This window comes from Scyliorhinus canicula, chromosome 19 (genome assembly GCF_902713615.1).
Source record: "Scyliorhinus canicula chromosome 19, sScyCan1.1, whole genome shotgun sequence".
Taxonomy (NCBI): Eukaryota; Metazoa; Chordata; class Chondrichthyes; order Carcharhiniformes; family Scyliorhinidae; genus Scyliorhinus; species Scyliorhinus canicula.
Window position 1 is genome coordinate 32,015,524 of NC_052164.1, and position 27,205 is coordinate 32,042,728.

Here is a 27,205-nt window from a genome sequence, read left to right on the forward strand (position 1 = left end):
CCTAAACATGGGATCTTTAATATCCACCCACCAATCAGGTGTGAGGTCTTTGTGTAACATCCAACAGTTGGCACTCCTTGTCAGTGCATCATTCTTCAGTACGGCAGGGAAATGCTTGCTGCTTTGATACTTGTGTTCAAGCCCTGGTGTGAGTGTTGAACCTGTAACCTTGTGACTTGAGTGAATGCTTGTCAATTATCAAAGGAATAATGATGAACATGATGGAACAGGGATGGGAAGGAAGCAGATCTACAATTTGAGTCATTTTGAGATCTGGTTTAAGCCAAATCAACCCTCTGGGAGAATTGCTAATCCAATTTCTGAACTAGGCAGATATGCAGTACTGCAGGAAATGGATCCCTGGGAACAAATGCTTGTTGCCATGCAGACCTTCTGCCATTAATATCAAACTTCTGTCTGCCTATGGCATTGCAGCATGTAAGCCATATGTTAGGCAAGACCTACATGCCGTTCCCTGAGTTTTTTTGTATCCTGTTGTGGTATCTTATCAGTAGATGGGTGGTTAGCACTGTTGTCTCACATCACCAGGGACCAAGGTTTAGTTCTGGCCTTCAGTGACTGTATGTGGAGTTCATACGTCTCCCTGAGTCTGTGGGTTTGCTCCCACAGTCTAAAGATCTGCAAGTTAGATGGATTGGCCATGCTAAATTGCCCTTTAGTGTCCAAGGATGTGCAGTTTAGGTTACAGGGGTAGGGTGGGGTGGAAGGGGGAGTGGACCTGAGTACAGTGATCTTATGGAGGATCAGCGCAGACCCGATGGGCCAAATGGACTCCTGCACTGTTGGAGTTCTGTGATCCTAAAATTTCAACCAGCTCATTGAGACATAACCATCTCTCCAGAGGTTCTGTAAATAACTTTTAACAAGATATCTAAACTGCATCTCCAATGATCTTTTCGAACAGACCATAAGTGAAGTCAAAACTAATGGTAGCCACACTGTAGGAAAAGTAGGGAACATGGGAAGTTCCCTTGGTGGGAGTGCAGTGTAAATTTATCAGAATGGTATCTGGACTCTCAAGGATTAAATGCAAAGGAGAAATTACATAAACTTTCCCTTGCAGTTAGAAGGTTAAGGGATGATTTGATTGAAGTCTTCATGATATTAGGGGGATCAGATGCATTCCCTATTTCTGTTGGTTGGGGAGTCCAGGATGAGATTCTGTAGCCTAAACATTGGAATCAATGGTGAAATTCAATGGTGAAATTAGGAAACACTTCATAGTAGTATCATAGAATTACAGTGCAGAAGGGGGCCATTTGGCCCATCCAGTCTGCACCGGCTCTTGGAAAGAGCACTCAACCCCACCAAACTGTTTTGGACACTAAGTAGAACTCTCCTCCACAAATAGCAATTGATACCAGGTCAATGGTTAATTTTAAATCTTCAATTGATTGTTTTTTGCTAGCCAAAGGTATTAGGTGATATGTACCACGCTAACCAAAGGTAATAGGTGATATGTGACACAACTGAGTATACAAAGTTAGGTCTCCAATCAGCATGATCTAATTGAATGGCCTACTCCATTTCCTCAAATTCCATTTAAAGATCATCTAATTTTCTGAGTCCACACAAATTTCTCCTGACACACCCTACAATGGCATCAGATGCCTGACACTGCTAAAAATACCTCAATGTTAATACAGCCATGGCTATCAACTAATTATTTCTTTGTTAAACTTGTTGATTTCACTGTTGGTCTGGCACAATTGACGAGAAGTAGTGAGCTCTGTTTGTTCAATTTTTCATATCGTGGATGTGACTGAGTGGGCCTAACCAATAGGGAAAGCAATTTCTTAAAGTGAAATAAAGCCCCGTTCCTGCAGAAATCCGTCTGAAAAGTATGCTTTTAAAGTAAGAATTCCTGCGGCAGTTTCAGTGAATCATTTCTAAACACCTTGAATAAGTACAATGCATGCAATACTTCATTTTGTCAGTTATGTGCTGTTCAGTTCTAGAGTTAAGAGCTCTTCCATCAATATCTAAAAACAACTTGTATTTCTATAGCCCTTTAAAGGTAGTCAGATGTCCCATGGTGCTTCACAGGAGTACAATAAGAAAAGAGATTACACCTAAACGAGCAATTGCAAGATGTGACTAAAAGCTCTGTCAAAAGAGTAGTGTGCTGAATATGTTTCCTTCAATTCACTAAGCATACATGCAACAAGGGTTGGTAAAATCATACATACAACAAGGATTGTTAACATAACAATGTGGCTGCTTTATTAGATAAGCCTGTATAGATGCAGTCTTTACCAGGAGGCTGTGTATACATGCTTCACTTCTGTAATCTGCATACTGAGTACAAAGTCATGGGACTCATACATTGGCATCCAGTCTCTGGTAGTGTTTGACAGCAATTTTGAGGTAAGGTCCTTTCAAAATGTGTGTACATCATATAACAATGAAGGACAAAACAGAGTCTTGGAGAGGAATAGCAGAGCTTGGAAACTACGATGACTGCAGTTACAGTCACCAATGGTGGGGCAAAGGAAGTGAATCAGGCACAAGCGGCTAGAATTAAAGGGAAAAAATGGTTATTATGGGACTGGAGGAACATAGAGAGGGGTAGGAGTGAGGCCTTTGGAGAGCGGAAATATAGAAAACCATCACTAGTGGCAAGACCGTGTCATGGCAATATGGCCCTGGTAGCTGTAATTTTTCATCTGGTCCATAATTAATTCATCTGTTCTAACTTGGCTACAGCATACATTTTTGGTTTGATTATAATGATCAGAAATTACATATTCTCTATTTTGATTCTGCACCGGAGGCCTGTGGGGCCAGTTGAGCAAGAGGGAGGCACACCCGCTCCTCAACACAAGCACAAGGCCAGAGTCTATTGTAACTCCCAGGCCCTATTACTGTAATGCAGGCCTAGACCCCAGTGCCTAGTATCTCACTGTCTAAAACACACCTGTTAGAGCAACAGTTGTGGCATGGATCAGGTGCATTCCAGTCTGCAGATATTTTAATCTACAACACGCCTCCTTGGCACACCTTTGTTTTCAACTTTTAAGCAAAAACCTTTCTACAAATTTTCTCTGCTTTCTAACTTGAAGTTGAGATTTTAAATTAATTTCCATAATCTTATACTGAGCCATGGTCCTCATTGCCTTGAGGAGAGAGAAGTTTGAAATAATTTTATGCCCAATTACCTTTGTGATAAATGTGACAATCAACTAATATAAGCATTAATGACCTATTTAGTTGTTGTAAATGCATTTTTAATTTGCACAAAGATTAGTAAGTGACAATAAATTATTTGACGGTGCATTCATTTTTTAAAAATAAAAACATAACATCATGAATCCATTTGGAAATTTTAGATATAGCATTGTGTTGGGATCTTTTGTGCCAAAGATTGCACGTTATTTTAGATTATGCAATCACTGAAATCACTCAATCAGTGAAATGTAAATAAGGTGCATACCAGCTTTTTCTAAATTGAGTAAATAAAAAAGGGACATCCCATTTCAACGATTTCTTCAGTACTGAAAGGAATTTTAAATTAGGTCTTAAAACATTTACATTTTTATGAATTCTAAGTTGGATGGTGCCTATTTCTATGAAATCTTGTGGTTTAACTTATTTGTAAGACTTTTTATGATGAGGACTTTAATCCTATTTGGATTCAGTTACCATTGTGATTTTACCTAGCAAAGGGAGTAGTTAACATTAAGATGCCAATGTCTAATTATTGTGATAATCCATTTTCTGGAGTACAGACTAAATATAATAATTTCAGTAATTGAGTTAGGGCAGACCAGATGTTAGATTGACTTTCCCACACACTTTTGGAATGCCGCAATTCATTTTTATAATGGCCCCAAGAAGTGTACAGTTTTAATGAAATATTGATGTAAGAAATCTAGCTCATTAAACATTGATGCAGGCCAGTGAAAAGATTGAAAGGTACTTTCAATGATGTGGCTGTTTGGAAAGCAACTAGAAGTTAAAGGCTCAAAAGTGAATAAAGTCAAAGGGAGACTGTCATTTATTTGAAGTGCCTATTCCGTTGCCATATTGGGATGGTTCAATACAGTTGACTAGATTGGTAAGAAAGATTGTCTCCTGGCGTCTGCCAGTACTACCCTGAGTAAATGCAAGAGAGTGCTTTTGAACTGCAGAATGTTGTCTAAGTGAGTCACGTGATGGGAATGTGTAGCTAAGGACAAGAGGAAGCTAGCTGAAGATGGGGAAGAGTGACCAGCTTGGTGCTGAAGCCAGTGGAATTTTTATTAACTTTGTCTAATGATCTTAAATTTTTGGAGGGGTTTTTAAGACACATCTAGTTCAGCAATGCCTTTTACAGAAGGAAATATGTCATCCTTACCTGCTCTGGTAATGTGGTTGACTTGCTGTCTGAAATGCATTCAGTTCAAGGAAATTTAGGAGATGAGCAATAAATGGTGGCCCAGCCAGCAATGTCCACATCCCATCAATGAACAAGAAAGAAATGGGGTTGGGAATAGTTAGTTGCCCAAGTGTCCAAATCAAATTATTCTCATTCAAAATGAGTGAAAAGGGAGGGAACTAGTTGGTCCTTCAGGGCCTGGTTCAAATTTTTCCAGTAGGAAGGAAATCTCTGTCCTTCAGGGTGCTGCGTGAAAGGAATTGTCTAAATTAGGTCAAATAAGTACTTTAAGTCCGAGAACTCTCAGATTGGCTTTCAGTAAGGGTGTCTGCGGCATTTGGAATAGCATCTCATTTTTTTGGTGGTGGTAGAATGGAATTGGGCTGTTCTTGACTTGGGAAGTCCTGAAATGGTGAGTGTACTATTTCACACATCAAAAGTGAAATATTCTCCAGTGCTCTAAGAAAATTGAGCAAAGCCTTTGGGTATCAGTCCAATGTCACAATCTTTTATTCCACCTTAACTTTGTTGTATTCCGCAGTTATTAACCACACTCCCAGCAGTAAAGGAGCCATTAACTTTCATTGTTCATCCCAACACAAATCTCTGGAACATTGCTTGCCATTATTTTCCTGTTTAGGTGAGGGTGTTTATTTCTTCCTCCATAGCTGTGTTATTTCAAACACTCCCCATTTCTAACTCAATTTTAACATCCTGCTGATCAATTGGTATTGCTGTATGTTAATAATAGGTAACCTCCATCCAAGAGCATTCTTTACCTGGGGTGCCATGTGAATCTGGATATATTGAATGAAAAACATATTTTTCTTTGTCCTTATCAATACGCAGCAGTAAAATCATACAACCAAAAGCTTCAACCGGGTCATATGTGAATATAATAAATAATGAATTGTTGATCTCTATCCAACTGCATCGATTTAGTTTTGGAATAAACACAATAAATTGGGTAAAAGTAATGAGGTTATTTAATTGAGGTAATCAATTGAATGTGCCAGTCTTAGTTTCTCGGCCCTCTATGATCATTAATTAGACTTGGAAATAAAATTGAAACACTTTTTTAAAAAACTCTTTCAAAATTTGTTCAACCTATATTTGTAAGTTTACAGTCCATTTTCAGGGATTGTGCAAGATGGATGAGCAAAAAAGCTGGCATTTTAATGCAGAATATTTTGTGACTGGAATGTACTTCTAAGTTGCATTGAAGCTTTTGAATTTCCCTTTTTTCTCCTTCAAGGCTTGCAGTTTCCAGAAGCTGTTTTCTGTTGGCGAAGAGTTTGATGACGATGTAAGTGCTGTTCCATGTTTTTGATGTTGCAACATATTGATTAATGAAAGTATTGTATTTCTGTTTTGAAATTCTTTCTCTATGACGCGCTTGTACTATTTTCAGAATAACTATTTTCCAGATAGATCCCATGTGTACTCAACATGCTGCTTTTAAATCAATAAGTGGGACTTAACCTGTGAAATACCGATTGGCCAATGTACATTTTCAGACTTTGTGCCAAATGTTATCTATTTAACCATGCTGTCATCATGTCATTTGCAGCCATGTTATGTTCTGCACTGACTTTGCTTTTGTATGTTTTATTTGTGTTGTGGGACTTTCATCAAAGTATAGTGCCTGAACATAAGAACTAGGAGCAGGAGTAGGCCATCTCTCCTTTTGAGCCTGCTCCGCCATTCAATGAGATCATGGCTGATCTTTTGTGCACTCCGCTCCACTTTCCGGCCCGAACACCATAACCCTTTATTCTCCAAAAAACTATCTATCTTTATCTTGAAAACATTTAATGAAGGAGCCTCAGCTGCTTCACTGGGCAGGGAATTCCATAGATTCACAACCCTTTGGGTGAAGAAGTTCCCCTTAAGCTCAGTCCTAAATCTACTTCCCATTATTTTGAGGCTATGCCCCCTAGTTCTGCTTTCAACTGCCAGTGGAAACAACCTTCCTGCATCTATCCTATTTATTCCCTTCATAATTTTATATGTTTCCAAAAGATCCCCCCCCCCCCACCACCCTGCATCCTTCTAAATTCGGACGAGTACAGGCCCAATCTACATCAGGGCATTTTGGATATATCAGTACTCTTTTTTTTTTATAAATGGTTCCTTTGAAGCCTACAGACGAAAATGTGGACATGGGATGTGTTTCAGAAGTCGCAAACCTTTTATGTTGGTAAAACAAACAAATATTTCTAAAATATGGATCCGCCTGCACGTTTAGCTATGAATTTCTCAATTTGGAGAAACCTAACCCTGATTTAATGGCAGAGGAGAGCCGGTGAACCGAATGGTGTACTTCTGCTCCTACGCCTTATGGTTAGGCCACTAACAAAAGGTTACAAAAAAGGAGAGAAGCTCTCTTTTTGTATTATCATACTGTGGACTTGTCAACAACTGAAATTGAAGAAAAAAATTTGCTAAATTCGTTAGATTTTGCATTTCTGATATTCAAATAATAGGACCGAAACCATTCAAATGACATGTCGTAACTTAAATTAGAGCAGGCAAGATGAATAGTTAGTGTGACCTGTGATAGACCCAATTCCGATTTGTGCTTTTAAGTCTGAGTAAAGGAGAGCAATGATCCTTCTAATTTTGAGTGCGTAGGTGATTTGATTTTAGTGCATGTCGTCTTTTAGCTTGTGTGGTTGTACAGCTTACAGGAAAGATTGTGGATGAGTACAGTATTAGTAAACTAAGTACAATTCCAGTGAGCATTTGTAATTTTAAAGTGGTAACTCACATTCATGACACTTTCGGTTGGCATAGATATATTTATTTTGGTCATTAACACTTTTGTCTGGAAGGGTGATGCAGTGGTTAGCACTGCTACCTAGAGTGCTGAGGACCCTTATTCGATCCTGGTCCCAGGTCACTGTCTGTGTGGAGTTTGCACATTCTCCCCCTGTCGGCGTGGGTCTCACTCCACAACCCAAAGAAGTGCAGGTTAGGTGGATTGGCCACACTAAATTGGGTACTCTAAATTTATTTTAAAACAAATACACTGGTGTCTGGTAAAATTCAACAGCAGTAAATGATATAATGTTAGCAGTCAATTTTATCTTTGCAGGCTAAAAATGTGTTTTCAGTACACTGCTCGTTTTTTTACTTGTTCCCCCACCTTTCATTCAACCTCTACATTAACAGTGTTTTGGCTTCTCAATGGGTTGTAAGGGCCCTTCCTTTTGATTCACCTTTTCCCCTTTATTTTTGCTGTTATTATTTTGATGCATGGGTGCTTAATGAACATATGTATTTAAGTCGAGCAGGGAAATTGAGGAATTCAAAAGTTAGAAAAGAGAACACTGCTAGCTTTGGACAGCAAAACTCAAAGACTTGAAATGAAATGAAAATCGCTTATTGTCACGAGTAGGCTTCAATGAAGTTACTGTGAAAAGCCCCTAGTCGCCACATCCCGACGCCTGTCTGGGGAGGCTGGTACGGGTATCGAACAGTACTGCTGGCCTGTTTGGTGTGCTATAAAGGCCAGTGATTTAGCCCATTGAGCTAAACCAGCCACTTTGTGGCATCCAAGAGATGGGGTAAGACTCGGTTTGATTGGTTGTCGGGTGGCGAATGAAGGCCGTATTCTGCCCGGCCCTGCCTAAGTGGGCTCGCTCTCTAGAAACAACCATAACCATCTGAAACAAAGGCTCGACTTTTTATTTACTTTCATCCTTATTATTTTCACTCTTCTCTTACCTTCTGTGTTTGTCAGTGTGCGTGGGTGTGTAAGAGGGTGGGGAGCGGAAGCTAAGAATTAGGTAATAGTTAATCTGTTGTGTTTGCTACATATTTCATTATAGTTAATGTTATTAATAAACTTAATTCTGTCTAAATTTTCAAACCTGGTGACTCTAGCTATTGGACAACTAAGAGCCAAAGACTTGGTGTTTTTCTAAGAAATATTTATTAACTTCAATTGTATTCTGACACCAGGTCGACATGAAACTCATTTTGTAATTTAGTATAATATGAGGAAAGGTTTGGAATCCAGTGATTTATGAAGTCCCTGATGTTTTGTGATGACTTGAAATAAAATAAACATTTATTCAGAAATAAAACCATCAACAAAGTACGCTTAACTCAGGGAATGTCTATGAACACTATTACGAATTTTAAACATTTCCAAACAAGCTTAACTTAACTACCTTGAGAGCGAACACTCCTCAAATGTTCCACAACACCTTGTATAGATTTTAAAATCTAAGTCCAGTGACTTGCCACACCAGGCTGTTATATTTCTTTAGGTTGCTTCTGAAGTAAAACCAACAGCTTGCTTTTCAAGACGGGCTTTTTTTTTTTTTTTGCAGATACTTGCTAGGAGTTACTGTTATTCCTGTACTCTTGAGTAGGTTTAATCACCTTTTAAATACTTTTCCCCTTTAGTCTTCCTTTTATCTGACAACTTCTTTTAGAACTCTGGCTTTGTTTCTCAATTTTAAAGTGTAAATGTAACGTACAATCACTTTATGAATCCTTCACACCTCTCTTTCACATTTTCAGTCTTGTCCTTTGAACCTTTAACAGTGTATTCAAACCCATTCATGTTATATCCCCAATTGTTGCTAACTTCCCTTGGGTAAACATCTAATAGCACTGTTGCTTAACTCGTGTATCAAAGGCACTAACTAGTTCCATTGCAAAGCCAAGCTGTCCCTGTCTTAATTAACTTCCATTTCCCACAATTAAAAAAAATATATATCATCAGAAAATATTTCAATCTGTTGAATTTTCATTACACCACTATTTTGCTGACACTTCATATGGTGTACTTGAACCAGTGGATTTCTGTTGAAGCCATCTGGAAATTGACTCTGTCGAGCAACTTGCATGCTTTTGCCAAGAACGCCATATTGAACTCCTGTCTAAAGGTCAGGAGATAAATAGCAAAATGGATAGCAATCTAGCTACAAAGCAGAAAAGGTTGTGGTAAGGGTAGTTATTCAGGCTGGCAAAAAGTGGAAAGTGAAGTAGTGATCCACAAAAAATTGTGATGTGGCCACTTCTCTCCATTTACTAAAATGAGCTGCAATCAGAAATTGAAAATCACTCCAAATTCAGTTAATACGAAGGAGGACTGTTGTAAGACACTGAGAGAAATTAATAAACTTGCAAAATGAGTGCGTGGCAAGTAAACATTTAAAAAAGACTACAAACATGAGAGTATATTTTGTTCGCAAGGAGGTTACATAATTCTTGAAAAATAGTGTTTTAAATGGGGTAGTGGAATGGCAATCTTGGGATTACCAATGCACAAATCATCAAGAGTAACAAACTAGGTTAATAAAAGGCAAAGTCCAAGCCTTCGTTTCTAAATTAATAGAATTGAAAAACAGGGAAAGTACGTTAAACTTTGTTAGACCAAACTTAGAACACTGAGAACAGTTCTAGTGCCAGTCTGATGGTCTTATGATAAAAAGGACACAGGCATTGGAGGAGCTACAAATGTGATTTACTAGAATGATACCACTGTCGAGGGGAAATTATCGAGAAGATTGAATGGGCTGTTAGGGCAACCTGCATAGGTAATTTAGATTAATGAAAAGGTTGGATGGGGTAGGCATTGAGACCAATTCTGAGGGCCATAAATATAAATCTAACGGGGAATTTGGGAGCAATTTCTTGCGCGACTGGAATGTGGAAGTTGCCACTACAAGGGGCAGTTGAGATGAATAGCAGAGATCAATTTAAAGGAAAGCTTGAAAAGCACATGAAAGAATAGTTAATGGAAGCAGAAGAAGTATTGGGAGGAGGCTTGTAGAGTAACATCATGGATTTATTGAGTTGAATAACCTATTTTAGTGATGGTTTGTGATATTCTCCATAGTCCATGAAGCAACTGAAAGACCAATGTCCCGACTATCATCTTTACTCCTAATTCCTGACCCAGGATGGGTGGGAGAAGAAAGTAATAAAACATGACGTGTTCTGGTTTTAGTTTTAGAATTCTCATGTTTTCACAATTGACTTTTGATTTGTAATCTTAACTTTTTTTTTAAAAAATGATCATATTTGTGTTGAAGTTTAATTTCCCATTTAGTCCATGTGATGTAGGTACAACCAGGTCCCCAGAGCACAGACTGGTTTACTTTGTCAGTTGGATTTTATTGTCCATTGCCCAAACATTTGGAACCAATAGTTGGCTCTTAAAAATGCTGTTTATTAAAAATCCTCCATGAAGATGAATTAGTTACCTTCAGCCTAAGTATTTGAGATACTATTTTTTTGAACAGTGAATTAAATGCATTAGTGTAATTGTTTTACAATTTAAATTTCTTGAAGACTAACTTGGGGTATTTATTTTAAGTATCAAACTTCTCCAGTCGTATATTGACGAATGTTGAGGCTGGGATGGATGTTTAAGTACTCTAAGTCAAGTCGGCAGAAGGAAGGGGGAAGTTTTGGGTATGCTAAAAGGCATTAAGGTGGACAAGTCCCCGGATGGGATCTATCCCAGGTTACTGAGGGAAGCGAGGGACAAAATAGCTGGGGCCTTAACAGATATCTTTGCAGCATCCTTGAGCACGGGTGAGGTCCCGGAGGACTGGAGAATTGCTAATGTTGTCCCTTTGTTTAAGAAGGGTAGCAAGGATAATCCAGGGAATTATAGACCTGTGAGCTTGACGTCAGTGGTAGGCAAACTGTTGGAGAAGATACTGAGGGATAGGATCTATTCGCATTTGGATGAAAATAGATTATCAGTGATAGGCAGCATGGTTTTGTGCAGGGAAGGTCATGTCTTACAAACCTAATAGAATTCTTTGAGGAAGTGACAAAGTTAATTGATGAGGGAAGGGCTGTAGATGTCATATACATGGACTTGAGTAGGGCGTTTGATAAAGTTTCCCATGGCAGGTTGATGGACAAGGTGAAGTCGTATGGGGTTCAGGGTGTGCTAGCTAGATGGATAAAGAACTGGCTGGGCAACAGGAGACAGAGAGTAGTGGTGGAAGGGAGTGTCTCAAAATGGAGAAGGGTGACTAATGGTGTTCCACAGGGATCCGTGCTCGGGCCACTGTTGTTTGTGATATACATGATCTGGAGGAAGGTATAGGTGGTCTGATTAGCAAGTTTGCAGATGATACTAAGATTGGTGGAGTTGCAGATAGCGAGGAGGACTGTCAGAGAATACAGCAAAATATAGATAGATTGGAGAGATGGGCAGAGAAATGGCAGATGGAGTTCAATCCAGGCAAATGCGAGGTGATGCATTTTGGAAGATCTAATTCAAGAGTGGACTATACGGTCAATGGAAGAGTCCTGGGGAAAATTGATGTACAGAGAGATCTGGGAGTTCAGGTCTATTGTACCCTGAAGGTGGCAACGCAGGTCGATAGTGGTCAAGAAGGCATACAGCATGCTTGCCTTCATTGGACGGGGTATTGAGTACAAGAGTCGGCAGGTCATGTTACAGTTGTATATGACTTTGGTTAGGCCACATTTGGAATACTGCGTGCAGTTCTGGTTGCCACATTGCCAGAAGGATGTGGTGCTTTTTAGAGGGTGCAGAGGAGGTTCACCAGGATGTTTTCTGGTATGGAGGATGCTAGCTACGAAGAAAGGTTGAGTAGATTAGGATTGTTTTGGTTGGAAAGACTGAGATTGAGGGGGGACCTGATCAAGGTCTATAAAATTGAGGTATGGACAGGGTGGATAGCAACAAGCTTTTTCCAAGAGTGGGGGTGTCAATTACAAGGGTCACGATTTCAAGGTGAGAGGGGGAAGTTTAAGGGAGATGTGTGTGGGAAGTTTTTTACTCGGGAGGGTGGTGGGTGCTTGGAACGCTTTGCCAGCGGAGGTGGTAGAGGCGGGCACGATAGCATCATTTAAGATGCATCTAGACAGATATATGAACGGGCGGGGAACAGAGGGAAGTAGATCCTTGAAAAATAGGCGACAGGTTTAGATAAAGGATCTGGATCGGCGCAGGCTGGGAGGGCCGAAGGGCCTGTTCCTGTGCTGTAATTTTCTTTGTTCTTTGTATACAACTAACTTTGTTTTTATCCACTGTGGATAGGACTTATTATCAGCCGTGTTGGATGTTGAAAGCACAACTGCCAGCTCATCTGGGACAAACCCTTGTGTTGGATTGAGACCCATTGCTTCAGTCCTCAGAACACCAGCAAACTCATGTTATGAACACAAGAGCTTGTCACATGGCACCTTGGATCAGAGGTACTGCCAATCAGAATATGGCTCTATTTCAAGGAATGTGTTGACCAATGATGACCGTACAAGAAAAACGCTGGCAGCATCAATAGATGCCTCTTTAAAATCACTGACATGGTTAAACAACCCAATTCAGGAGCAGAACTCAACCCCTGACTTCACATTTGTTAGTAATGCCCAGCAGAAGAAGAACACTGGGGTTGGCTCAAGTGAGGAAATCAATGATTTATTTCTGGCTGAATCTGAGGAGTCGAATGAGGCTGCAAATGTACAGAATTCAGAGACCAAGAGTCCAACTTCTTGTGCGAGTGGAGTTTTAACCCTTGGGATTGTTAGTTCTCCAATAGTCCCTCGAGCTGATAATGCAGTAATACCAGCAAAATTGCCACGACATGAGAAAGCAGATGATGATGGCAGGCGTGAAAATTCCAGAGTGACTGTTGCTTGTAAAAATAGTCTAGCAATGATTGGAGTAAATGATTATGAGGATGCAAGCAAATCTTTCAAGTTCATTAATCAACCATCATCTGGATTCAACCAGTGTCCAAGAACTTTGAGCAATTCTAATGCTAATGGAGTTGCAAAGCGTGGAACCAAGAATTTCGCTGGTCATATAATTGAAAGTTGTGGTTACTCTGCTTCACTGTTGAATACTGTGCCAAGGACAGGATCATATAGTCCAATTCCATCCAACACTATTAGATCAGCAAAAGAATTAACACCAGTGCCACAGAATCATTTGGGTAAAAACATGATAGGGAATACTTTAAACCCATGTAAATCTGTGACTCCAAATCTGCAGTCTCGATCTACACACCAGCAAATAAGCTGTACTGCCTTGAGAAACTGTTCAAATCCAATGCTACTGAGACCAAGGACACCTCTTCAGAACTCTATAACCTCTAGACACTCTAATGGAGATACCAAAAGACCAATTATGCCTGCTGGTGAACCTCGAACATTAATGTGTGCCATAGAAAGCCCATCAGCTGTTGAAGGATCTCCGTATTCACCAGCAGCCAATTCATGTTGTGTGGGAACTCCTGTTACTAATCACTTGATTCAGTTGGTATCAGCTGCTAATCGAACACCCAAAGCTGTGAAACTGGACAGGCCACGACCAAAAAGACGCTTTCCTGGACCTGCTGGAATTCTTCCTCAACAGGTATGATGGCAGACTTCTGTTTTAGTAATTAATTCGTTCTTTTGAGTTATGTCTCATCACCCCCAAATCAAAATTCCTGTCCTGTAATTATGAATACTATTTGAATAAGAAGAAAGCGATGAAATAACATAATTGGTTGATCCTTTAGAATTAGTTGCTCTAGAGAATTATCTAATTGTAAAATTAATGCAGTAGTAATCCAGAGGCATAGAGAAATACTGTGCTGACATGAGCTCAAACTTCGCCATAGCAACGTTTTTCTTTTTATTTCAGATGTAATTGGGAGAAAAATGCTAGTCTCATTAATGATCATCAGATTGTCGTTTAAAAAAAAAACATCTGACTCACGAATGCCCTTTGGGAAAGGAAATCTGCTGCCTTTACCCGGTTTGGCATGCATTTGACTCCGACCCACTGCACAGCCAAGTCAAATCCTAACAGTCGTACTCATTATATCCCTGAGCAGGTCCTGTTCCATTGCCAAGGACGGGTGTGCAGGAGTGGACTTCAGAGTTTTCCACTGACTCCAGATGTCATGACTATCAGGTCAAGCATGGGCATAGAAATCCTTTCTGCTGATTACCATCCTCCATCAACTGATGAATTAGTGCTCCTCTATGTCGAACAATATATAGAAGAAGCACTGAGGGTGACACGGGTGCAGAATACATTTTTGGCCTTTCCAAGTCCATGAGCAAGTGACTTTGTAATCTCACTGAAGGAGCTGTCTGCCAGACATGAGCTTGTGGCATGTGGTGAGCAGTAAATGAGTAACTAGGGAGCATGTATTCTTAGCCACCATAAGAATAATGGGGCGGTTATGAATTTTTTCTTGAGAGTTTCATTCAGATACAGAAACATTTTTTAAAGTGAAGTAGATAAACATTTGAACAAAAATTGCAAGATTCGAATGTGATGCAAGCTGCCTGGGTGTGGTGGGCACAAAGGCTTCCTGTATTATAAATTAATTCTCATCACTTTCATGGAAGTCTATTAATCTCTTTTCATGACACTTGCAAATTGTGCATTTGTAAATTAAGATAATTACTATACCTCATATTCTTTGCCTTCATTTGACCTCTGCCCTGACTATCCAGGTGGAAGATTACTTCTTGAGCTTCAAGGTGGAAATCATTTGTCTTTCCGTTTAACTTCATTAATTCTTTCAACAGTGCCATTAATCTGGTGTGTTTACTTTTGTGGTGACGCACTGCTAATTCTGTGTAAATTTTCCATGTTCTGTAGTACCGTCTCAAACTGTAGAAATACATTTGTGATTGGGCATATTTACTATTATATCCTTTGGGATTATACTTGGTATTAAATCAGCTTTAAGCATTATCTCAAATTGTTTCCGCACCCGTCCTTCAGCATTGTGTCTTATGACTCAAGTTTGGAAAGGCAAAATTTAACCATATTCGGTGTGTGTAATTGGCTGTGATCCAGGACTATCTGAAAGTCACCATTCACTTTACGCAAATCTCAATAAAATGCAGGAAATTAAAGTAAAATAGCTAACCTGTATTTTAGTATTCTGCCCATCCCAGTAAGTTATATACCAAGAAAAATGTAAACTTGCCATGTCGGATGGTTGCTGTGTTCAAAAGCTCATGGCATCCTGCACCTTTCCCAAAGCTCTCCTGCATTGCTTGACAGAGTGGCATTGACATTTGCTGAGAAGGTTTTGGTAAGCGATAATGCTGCTATTCTGATGTCACTTTTTCTGTGCCAAACCAGATATTAAAATGTTATTTACTTGAATACTGAAAGAAAAACATAAATTATGGGAATTGTGCTTTTAAACAAAATAATGAGCATAATTGAACATTCTTAAGATGTCATTCCAGGGTCTGTCTATATTTAAGTACTCAAATGTGTATCCTTAATATGTCTGCCCATCTTGGGGAAACCATGTCAATTCACTAATTTATGAACGTGTTCTTATTACTGTAAAATGTAGAAACTCCAAACCTAAGTTTTTAAACTTGTGGGCGAGTAAATAGCTGTTGCATTTTAAATTGATGCCCAAATTGTGAATTGGCATATCACTCTTTAAACCATGATGTCTTGTCTTCCAGCATCTTGGTAAAAATTTGGATGATGTCTTAATTTCAGCTCCACAGACGCCAACACATGGTGCAGTGCCAAAGCTGCAGTCACAGGTAAACCTGAAGGCAGACATGCATGTGTAGAGCTTAGTACATGCTCTTGTCTTTTAGAAATGTTATAATCGAGCTTTCTGCATATCTTTTGAGGGCAGGGGGGGTGGTGTTGCTGGCTGAGCCGGCATTTATTGCTGATCCCTTATTGCTCTTGAGAAGGTGGTGGTGAGCCACCATCTCGAATCTCTGCAGTCCATGCGGTATGGGTTGTTAGGCAGGTGTTTCAGGATTTTGACCAAACGACTGTGAAGGAACCACAATTATGGTTCCAAGTCAGGATGGGTGTGGCTTAGGGGAAACTTGTGTCCGGGATGTTCCAATCGTCTTCTGTCCATGTCCTTCCAGGTGGTAAAAGATTGCAGGTTTGGGAGGTGCTGGTAAAGAAAGCTTGAAACGTGGCCATAGTGCATCTTCTATCAGGTACACACTGCTACCATTAAGCATTGGTGGTAGAGGATGAATGTTTAAGGCAGTCAATCAAGCGGACTCCTTTGTGTTAGGTGTTGTCAAACTTCTTGCATCTTGTTGGAATTGCACTCATCCAGGCAAATGGAGACTATTCTGTCGTGCTCCTGACTTTTGCCTTATAAATAGAGGACAGGCTTTCGTAAGTCAGTAGGTAAGTTACTTGCTGCTGAATTGCCAGCGCCTGACCTACTCTTGAGGCCACGGTATTTATATGGCTGGTTCAGTTATGTATTTAGTCAGTGGAAAGAGCAGCCTACCCAAGCCCACACCTCCACCCTATCCCCGTAACTCAGTAACCACACACCATCTTTCCCAACACTAAGAGCAATTCAGCATGGCCAATCCAACTAACCTGCACATCTTTGGACTGGGAGGAAACCGGAGCACCCGGAGGCAACCCAGGCAGACGCGGGGAGACACTGACAGTGACCCAAGTCGGGAATTGAACCTGGGACCCTGAACTGTGAAGCAACGGTGCTAACCACTGTGCTACCATGCTGTATCTTTGGGTTGTGAGGGGAGGCCCACGCAGACGCTGGGAGAATGTGCAAACTCCACGTGGACAGTGGCCTGATGCTGGGATCGAACCAATGTCCTCGGCACTATGAGTCAGCAGTGCCAACCACTGCGGCACGGTACCGCCCTAAGTCTGGCACCTTTGTGAAGAAAATGTTACTGTCACTTAGCCTAAGTCTGAATGCTGTCTAGGTTTTTGTTGCATGTGGACAACAACTGCTTCAGCACCTGAAAGTTGAAAATGGTCAGATAGAGGGAAATAGAGAACCTTGTGGAGTGGCGCAGCGACAACAATCTATCCCTTAATGCCAGCAAAACTAAAGAGCTGGTTTGACTTCAGGAAGCGAAGTACTGTGCACACCTCGGTCAGCATCAACGGGAGATCATTAGCAGCTTCAAATTCCTAGGTGTTCACATCTCCAAAAATCTGTCCTGGTCCACCCATGTCGACACTACCACCAAGAAAGCACAAGAGCACCTTTGTTCTCAGGAAACTAGGAAATTCAGCATGTCCACATTAACTCGTACCAACTTTTATAGATGCACCATAGAAAGAATCCTATCTGGCTACATCACAGCCCGGTATGGCAACTGCTTGGCCCAAGACTGCAGAGTCGTGAACACAGCCAGTCCATCACACAAACCTGTCTCCCATCCAATCTACAGCTCCCGCTGCCTGGGGAAAGCGAGCAGCATAATCACAGACCCCTCCCACCCAGCTTACCCGCTCTTCCAACTTCTTCCATCAGGCAGGAGATAGAAAAGTATGAGAACACACACGAACAGACTCAAAAACAGCTTCTTCCCCGCTGTTACCACACTCTTAAACGGCCCTCTTATAGACTGACCTCATTAACATTACACCCCTGTATGCTTCACCCAATATCGGTGTTATGTAATTCCATTGTGTACCTTGTGTTGTCCTATTATGTATTTTCTTTTATTTTATTTTCATGTACCTAATAATCTGTTAAGCTGCTGGCAGAAAAATACTTTTCACTGTACCTCAGTATGGTGACAATAAACAAAATCGAAATGGTACAAAACATTGTGCAATTAGTAGCTGGAGGGAAGGTCATGGATCAAGCAACTGCACTGAGGTATTCTTACATCCATGTCCTGGGTGTGAGATGATTGGCCCTCCAGTCACCACCAACATCCTTAAGTATGACTCGAGCTAGTGGAGGGTTTCCCGCCTGATTTCCATTTACTACTTTTTGTGATGTTTGGAGGATTTAGGAATATTGGCTTCTACATATTGGGACAAGAGAGTGAACAGGCTGGAGGTATAGTCTGTTTGGCTGCAATGGTCAGGGTTTTAAAAATTACTGACTGTTTTGCTTCTAGTGAATAAAAGGTGACATTGGCGAGGAATATGTTTTTCAGTCTAGGCTAATGGCTGTAGCTTGACTGGGCAAGTCCCTGGGGAGCTGATATGCTCTGCAGTCCACAGAGAATGTTTTTTCAGGGTTAGGAGGATGAGATAATTGCTGGCGTGCAGAGAGGCAGTGAGTTTAGAGAAGCTTTGAGAGAGAGGAGCTGAGTTCTGATCTACCTGACTGAGTCCAAAATTCTTTCCAAGTAAGATAGTTTTTAAAAAATATTTTGAAGCAGAACAGTCTTGTCTGAAGACCAGGAAGAGGCTGAAACAACCTAGTTGAGGCAGCTATTTGAAGATATTCAGCCAGAGTCTGAAAGGCTTTCAACTAGAGCCAATTATATAGTAAGTATTAGTCTATGCCCTGCTAATTTTAAAGTGGATTAAGAGCTGTGTGTTTCTTATTGTTTCATGGGAAATTCTATAGTTGTGTTAAAGGGTTTAATTGTAATCTGTTATTTTCGGATGCAAAGTTAAAAGTTTAATTGTGTTCATAGTAAAGTTTTGTTTTAGAAATACCAAAGCCCCATTTTCTTTTCATGCAATCACTCCTGGAGCGAATCATTCTTTCTGCACAGTCTTAAAATAAACTATAACATTGGGGTTTTGGTCCAGTATCCTAGCCACTGTTGGGGTCTGGTCTGGGATTATAGGGTGTGGTCTGGGATCATAGTAAATTTCAATTCTTTAAGGCCCTCTGATGCTGCACTCGGCTTTTTGTTTTTGGAACCAGAATGTAACATTTGCAATTCTCCAGCCCTTTTGGCACCACCACGGAGTCTAATGAAGATTAGAAAATTATGACCTGTGCCCACTCTAACTTTCCTTCATATCTTTGGATGCATCTCATCCATTCCTGCCAATTTGTCAACTTTATAAGTACAGACAGGATTATAAATATCTAATTCATGGTTCATAGTAATATTTTACAGGTAACTTAATTCTGGAAGATCAAAGTTTAACTGTAGAAAATAGGATAAATGCAACTAAAGCAGCTTGAAGACTATCATACTTAAAATGTTGGGACCATATTGACTTCAGGGGCTAACAGCTAGGAAGGCAGGATCGTAAAATTTCCGGCCGGTTTACATAGCCCTACGATTAGAAACGAGGTGTCTACACTGCTTGTAATCAATGCAGCACACAAGTTCTTTTTTTGGGTGGGGGGATGGTGGTTTGACCTACAATTAATTTAAAAGCTTTTAGTGAGCCCTGGAAGGAGACATATCATAAGGATGGGTGGAGTGTTCGAGATTTTCAATGTATCTGTGTGTTTGCCCAGGGAAAAGTGTTCTGCAAAAGGATAAATGCCATACTGAAGAGATGCTGCAGTTTACAGGCTCCAGGCAGCAAAAATGTTGTTAGTTGGGGCTCAGGAAGTGTTTGATAGCTCCATGCAATTGGGGCTCAGGAGAAGTATTGGGGAGCCATTTTTTAAAAATAAAATTAGAATTACTTGGCAAACTACCAAATTCAGATTTTCACAAATCTAGTTGACAAAATAAACTAATCTGAAAATCTTGCAAATTAATTTGATCAAAAGGTTTTTTAAATCACAAGTGTGACATGTACTGGCAAGCAGGTCTTGTGACACAGTGAGTAGCTAGCTACCTGGACTCTGAGCTATAAACTCTTGGATCGAGTCCCACCCCAAAGCTTGATGGCCAAGGACGGTGCGTTCATAATGAGGCAACAGGTTGAGTATCAACCTGCAAATCCTTCCAATGCACTAGCTGTAGGCGATAAGAGTGAGGTACTCCTCATCCCTGCTTAATGTTGAGTGGCACCCCTCCAGCTATAAGCCTTTGGCGGCAGTCTAGCGACCAGTTTGAGGAAAAACTAATTCTGGAAGCATGTCTGCCTTGTGCATCACTATGTGTGGGAAAAGAAGCAACATGTACTGGTAACATACTATTGAATTTATGCTTGGCTGAGCTCTGCACAGAGCATTTTAAAATATAGCTCCCATCACGCATTTGCAGTTATGAAAGTTCCCTCTTCAGAAGAAGGCCTGTCATCGTACCATGTACACAATAACGGGAAACTGCCAAGACTACGTGCAAATGAGGTTATACCAAGAGGTGAGACCAAGTACTTTGCAAAGCGTGATGGTGATGGCAGCCATTCGAAACACAATCTCACTTTGTTACAGTGAACCTTGCAGAAAGTGTGAACAGCAATTCTTCTTTTCAAGATAATTACAGTTGATGCAGAATATAGCTGTAACTCATGACAGGGTCCAAAGCAGTGACAGTCCAGTTGCTTTGGGTTTTTGAGAGATAAAATAATCTACCAATCTGTGGTCACCTAGTTTAGCACACTGGGCTAAATCGCTGGCTTTTAAAGCAGACCAAGGCAGGCCAGCAGCACGGTTCAATTCCCGTACCAGCCTCCCCGAACAGGGCCGGAATATGGCGACTAGGGGCTTGAACGTCCTTGAAGCCTACTCATGACAAGCGATTTTCATTTCATTTTCCTAAGACCTGCCTGTCTTAAATAGGCAATGATGGAGAGGATGTACTGGGGAACCATGAATGTGGCAGAAGGTCACTTCCCCGTACTGGAAAGGTTTAGAGCTCACAAGCAACAATGGGAGCCATTTATAGCTTACTATAATAATCTTTATTGTCACAAGTAGGCTTGCATTAACACTGCAATGAAGTTACTGTGAAAAGCCCCTAGTCGCCACATTACAGTGCCTGTTCAGGTACACTGCTGAAATCGTGCCCTTTAAGTAGAAACTGGAGTGCCAACTCAGAAATCCTAGGGAGTGACGTCTTGGGGGTCGAGATTGAAACCCTAGAAGTCGTGCAGTTGTTAAGGTAGTCTGAGCAGGAACGGCTTTGACGAAATTCTTGATCTTTGAAAGTCAGAAGTTTGTACACCTCGTGAGGCAAATGGAGTTTTCAGCAAGATTGGTTAGCTCACATGTTTACTGACATTTGGGTAGGTTGCTGAGAAATCTGGGATCTGCCTTTGTTTCATTTGCTATTTATTGTACACTGCGTTTGACTAGTTTGCCTGTCACCTGTCATCTAAAATTAACGTTAAATGTTGGGAGTATAAGATAATATTGTAAATTGTTTTATTGGAAGTAAAGATTATTTTTGTTCATTCAAAACCTGCGTAATCTTGTGGCTTTATTCTCTTAGCAAGTATCTTGAATCTCAAACCTTGTCAAACAAAACATTATTCCTTTGCCAGATCTTAACCAAAAACTTATGACCCTAGACTGGATCTACAACAGCCTCTCCCCTAATGTTCCATATCGATTCCAAACCGTTAAAGTCACTAAATTACCAGCTTTTTCACCTTGATTTGCACAGTACCTGCCTTGGTAAAGACAGATGCAAAGTATTAATACTTCAGCCGTGTCTCATTCCTTCATCTGTAACCCTCCTTTTCGGTCAACCCCAATCCTTTTATCACTCTTACTATTTATATGCCTATTTCCTTTTTTAGTTGCCAGTTTCTTTCCATATTCTCTCGTTTTATTTTTCAATTCCCCTCAGAACCTTCTATGGTCAGCCTGGTTCTCCATTGTATTGTCTGCCTGACAACTCGAGCACTTATACAGATTTGCCAAGGTGAAAAAATATGTTTGCTCTACCTTTCCGCTTCATGAGAATATACCTTGACTATGCCTGAACTACCTCTTGAAAGGCAGCCCATTGTTCAATAACAGTTTTGACTGCCACTGTTTGGTTCCAATAGCTGGGTCAGGTGCATTCTTACCCTGTTGAATTTGTTTTTACTTCAGTATGTTCTTGCACTATATTGTTCCTTGTCTTTTTCTACAGCTAACTTAAAACCTTATGCTACAATGATAATTGACCACCCCCTCCCTTCCCCCACTACATTTTCCCCCCACTGACATTTGATCTAATTGGCCTAGCTCTCCCAGGAACCAGGTCTAGCAATGCCACCTTTTTCATTGGACTGGAAACACTGCTGCAGAACTTATTCTTTTTTTTTACATATGTTTTTATTGGGTTTTTGAACAAGGTATAATTACCGTTATGTACACAGAATAAGAAACATCTATATATACACACACACACACACACACACACACACACACACACACATATATATATTTAGAAGAGAAGGGCACACCCCAACATAGAATACAATAAAATATGAAATAGACTAACTGGTGGGGTACTGTGCACCAGCTCGACAGCGGCAGCTCTGTGCATCTGGCCGAATTATTTACACCATGTAAGTACGTGACTGTTTGCGGGGGGGGGGGGGGGGGGGGGGGGGGGGGGTGACGAACAAGAGGAAGAATAGCCAGGTAGACAAGAATCAGGGGAACTTAGTCAAGAATCAGGGGAGGGTAGCCAAGGCATGAAAGGGAGAGAGGGACAGGGAGGGAGGGGGGGCAGCTAAACCTGTAGAAAGAAAGGCGACCCACGGGGGGTGGGGGGGAAGACAGCTGAACTTGAGGAGGGAGGGGCGAACCGTGGAGGAAGGGGGGGGGACAGGAGAGGAGAACCAGCGGGATGAGGCGGGGGGCAGGGGGGATGGCAAATATACATTTGGGTGCCGGGGAGATAACCGCAGTGTGCGACACCTGGCTGGGTCGCGTGCCGCTGTCGCCCGCCAATCCCGGACGGTTCTCGCCGCCGTCCCCCGCTCGCTGCCTCTGCTCGTCCCGTCCTCCATCCCCAACCTCCTCGTTTCCCGATCCTGGAGATGTCATGCACGTTTTGGCACCCCGTGCCTTCCTTCCGGCTCCCGTTTCCCTACCCCCCGCCTCATCCCGCTGGTTCTCCTCTCCTGTCTCCCCCCCCCCTTCCTCCACGGTTCGCCCCTCCCTCCTCAAGTTCAGCTGTCTTCCCCCCCCACCCCCCCGTGGGTCGCCTTTCTTTCTACAGGTTTAGCCGCCCCCCCTCCCTCCCTGTCCCCCTCTCCCTTTCATGCCTTGGCTACCCTCCCCTGATTCTTGACTAAGTTCCCCTGATTCTTGTCTACCTGGCTATTCTTCCTCTTGTTCGTTGGCCACAAACAGGTCCCGGAACAGTCGCGTCAATGGCTCCCACGTTCTGTGGAAGCCGTCGTCCGACCCTCGGATGGAGAATTTAATTTTCTCCATTTGGAGAGATTCCGAAAGGTCGGACAGCCAGTCTGCAGCTCTGGGTGGTGCTGCTGACCGCCAGCCAAACAGGATTCTACGACGGGCGATCAGGGAGGCAAAGGCAAGGGCGTCCGCCCTCTTCCCCAGGAACAGATCTGGCTGGTCCGAGACCCCCAAGACCGCCACCTTTGGGCATGGCTCCACCCTCACTCCCACCACTTTGGACATTGCCTCGAAGAAGGCTGTCCAGTACTCCACCAGTCTGGGGCAAGATCAGAACATGTGGGCGTGGTTGGCCGGGCCTACTTGGCACCGTTCACATCTATCCTCCACCTCCGGGAAGAACCTACTCATACAGGTTCTTGTTAGGTGGGCTCTATGTACCACTTTTAGCTGCGTCAGGCTGAGCCTTGCGCACGTGGAGGTGGAGTTGACCCTATGCAGTGCTTCGCTCCAGAGTCCCATCCTATCTCAATCCCCAGGTGGTCCTCCCATTTCTTTCTTGTTGCGTCCAGTACGGTGTCGGCCCTTTCTGTCAGTCGGTCGTACATGTCACTACAGTTTCCTTTATCTAGGATACTTGCGTCCAGTAGTTCTTCCAGTAGTGTCTGTCGTGGCGGTTGTGGGTACGTCATTGTCTCCTTTCGTAAGAAGTTTTTGAACTGCAGATACCGTAGCTCGTTCCCCCTGGCTAGCCGAAATTTCTCTCTCAGTTCGTCCAGTGTTGCGATCCTGCCGTCCGTGTATAGGTCCCTGACTGTCAGTGTCCCTCCGTCCTGCCTCCACCTTTTGAAGGTGGCGTCAGTCAGTGCTGGTGTGAACCTATGGTTGTTGCAGCAGATGGGAGCTTTGTCAGACATTTTGGTCAGGCCAAATTGCTGCCGCAGTTGGTTCCAGGATTGGAGGGTGGCTATCACCACCGGGCTGCTGGAGTGTTTTTTGGGTGAGGATGGGAGTGCTGCCGTGGCGAGGGCCCGGAGGGAGGTCCCCACGCAGGAGGCCTCCTCCGCGTGCACCCACTCGGCCTCTGGCTCCTGTATCCATCCTCTTACTTGCTCGGCTGTTGCCGCCCAGTAGTAGAATTGTAGGTTTGGGAGGGCTAGCCCCCCCCCTGGATTTGGTTTTTTGTAGGACCTTCTTTGGGATCCTAGCATTTTTAAACCCCCCCCCCCCCCCCCCCAATACGAACTCCATGATTAGTTTGTCCAGCGCTTTGAAAAAGGCCTTGGGGATGTAGATCGGGATGAATCTAAACAGGAAGAGGAACCTGGGCAGTACGTTCATTTTGATCGTCTGGACTCTCCCCGCGAGGGAGAGTGGGAGTGTGTTCCATCTTTGCAGGTCCTTTTTTACTTCCTCCGTTAGACTGGTGAGGTTCCATTTGTGGATCCCTTTCCAGTCATGGGCTATGCAGAACATTATTCTGAATGAACATTAGGAACACTTGCACATCTATAGTCAAATAATTAAAGTCTGCCATTATAACTATTCAATATTTCTTGCATCACACTTTATTAATATCCTTGCAAATTTGTTCCTCAACATCTGTTCCACTCGGCCTGTAGACTATACGACAAGTAATATAATTGCACATTTTTTATTCATTGGGTCTCATCTAATAAATTCTGTCCTTGATGCCTTGCTCCCCCTTTCTCGTGCTCTGCAATATTATACATCAATTGTACGACCTCCCTTTTCCTTTTTCCTCAACACCGTGAATCCAGGAATATTTCATGCCTAGACATACCTTTGTTAGCCAGGTCTCCCTTATTGCCACATGTTATAGTTCCACATAGCTATTTGCTTCTGCAGCTCACCAATCTTATTTACCATGCTGCAAATGTTCACTGTAGCCCCAATTTAGACTTTATTGTTTCTCCCTATTCTGGGCCCACCTAATAATTTGGCTATTTCTCACTCTCGTGCTATCTGTGCACTTGGTATTCTTGTCTAGAATTACCCTTTAGTTTTCAAATCCTGTCTATTAATTAAACCTTCCCCAATAGCACTAGCAAGTCGTCTCATAGGGAAATTGATCCTGGCTTTGTTTAGGTGCATCGGCCTGTACAGGCCCCATCTCTCCTAGAAATTGTCTCAAATGTCTCAGGAACCTAATGCCTTTCCTACACCTACTTTCTGGCTATTCATTCTTCTGCTTTAACCTCTTATTTCTATACACTTTTTTTATTTTGTGTCATAATTTGAGTAATACGGAAATGACTACTCTTAGATCCTGCTTGCTAATTACCAACCTAGCTTCTGAAATTCTGACTGCAGGACCACATCATTTTTGACCCTTTGTTCTCTGAACTACGTTCTTCCCTTGAGGTGAATATATATTCTACAAGGACCCACCCATATTGTTGGAACTGATGTGGACCACAGCTTCTGGCTGTTCACCCTGCAACTGTTCAATGACATTCTTGACCTGGCACCAGCAGGGCAACTCGCCACCCTGGATTCATATCTGCAGCTGCAGAAAATCCCGTATATTCCCTTCACTATCAAATCTCCTATCATCATTGCTCCTCTTTGTGCTTTGCTGTACGTCTGAGGCAGCTGGAGGAGTATGGATTTTCCCCAGGCTGAACTCTCAGTATTTGGAACTGAATGGAGATTGAGGTGCGCTCAGGATTCCTGCACGACATGCCTGTCAACTTGGCTGCTTGTTGGTCAGCCATTCCTTTTCTCCATGTATGCTCTTGAGCTGTGGTGTGACCGTAATCATAAATGTGCTATCCATGAAGCTCTCTACCTCACAGATGCCCCTCCGTGGTGCCAGCTGCTGCTCCAGTTCCGGATTGCAAAGTGTGCAGGATATTCACTCCAAGATTATAGCTGCTATGCCATTCCTCTATACTTTTTACAAAACAAATACCCCTTCTGTTAAATATTGCAAAGCTAAATGTTCGCTTAACCCTTTTTTAAGTTCCCAGCTCCTTTAGATTGACTCCTTATCTGTATAAAAAGGAAACAAAGCAACAGAATGTCACAAGTGCAACTGTTATTGTAAACCATACCTTTCGTAGAACCATGACAATGCTATACCTCACAGCCCTCACTGCGGTGTCAGTTTATTTCTCATGTTTTGAAACTCCAGCGTGCACAGGTCTCCTGCAGGACCTGACTTTCTCCTTGGTTAAGTTAAAACAATAGCCATGCAGCCAGAGATCCAGTTTTCAGTGTCTTATCACACCCGTGCACCCTTTACAGCAATAGACCATGCAAGTTAAATGTTGAAAATTGTAGATTCTGAATTTTGTAATCTTCTCCCTGCAAAGGATACTTCGTATAAGCAGGCTACAGTGCTAACAAGTATCAAGGCTTCGGGTGACTGACCAATGTGGGATTGACTTTAACAATTGGGATTAACAGCTGTGATACTTTCATTAGGTGACTGCAGATTGTCTTTGCAAAGGCAAAGCACCCATGTTGGTGCTGGCTGAAGTTGTAGTTTTCAGCACAAATGGTCGATTGATCCCATCAGTGAAACAATAAATGGAGAGCACTTGAGGCTGCAGACTGCACAGGAGAGGGATCAGTGGTGCCAAGCTGTATTTTTGCTTCAGTGACAGCAACCTTGAATGAAGTTAGACAGGAGTAGATGATTGATTAATCGTGGGCATTTGACCTTCATAATTCCTGAAAATTGTTTACCAGGAAAAAGTGTGACTGCTTTACGTCAAATCATCCTTAGTATTTTGATTTTCTGTTAAAGGCAACATCCACTGTCTTGTGTGACTGTTACTGATAGTTCTGTGTTGGTTGAGAAACTGCATTTTTTTTATTATTGATTTATTTTAATTCATTCTTTGTTCTCTGAACTACGTTCTTCCCTTGAGGTGAATATATATTCTAC

At 42.0% G+C, this 27,205-nt stretch overlaps 1 protein-coding gene across 1 annotated transcript in view; it reads left to right on the forward strand.

The window, feature by feature from the left end:
- The window catches only part of hrob (homologous recombination factor with OB-fold), a 107,882-nt gene that overhangs the window by 56,430 nt on the left and 24,247 nt on the right, over window positions 1–27,205 (forward strand). The window contains exons 4-6 of the mRNA XM_038779803.1: window positions 5,634–5,684; window positions 12,426–13,742; window positions 15,821–15,904. Of these exons, the coding sequence (XP_038635731.1) occupies window positions 5,634–5,684; window positions 12,426–13,742; window positions 15,821–15,904 (1,452 nt within the window). The remainder of the gene's footprint in view (window positions 1–5,633; window positions 5,685–12,425; window positions 13,743–15,820; window positions 15,905–27,205) is intronic.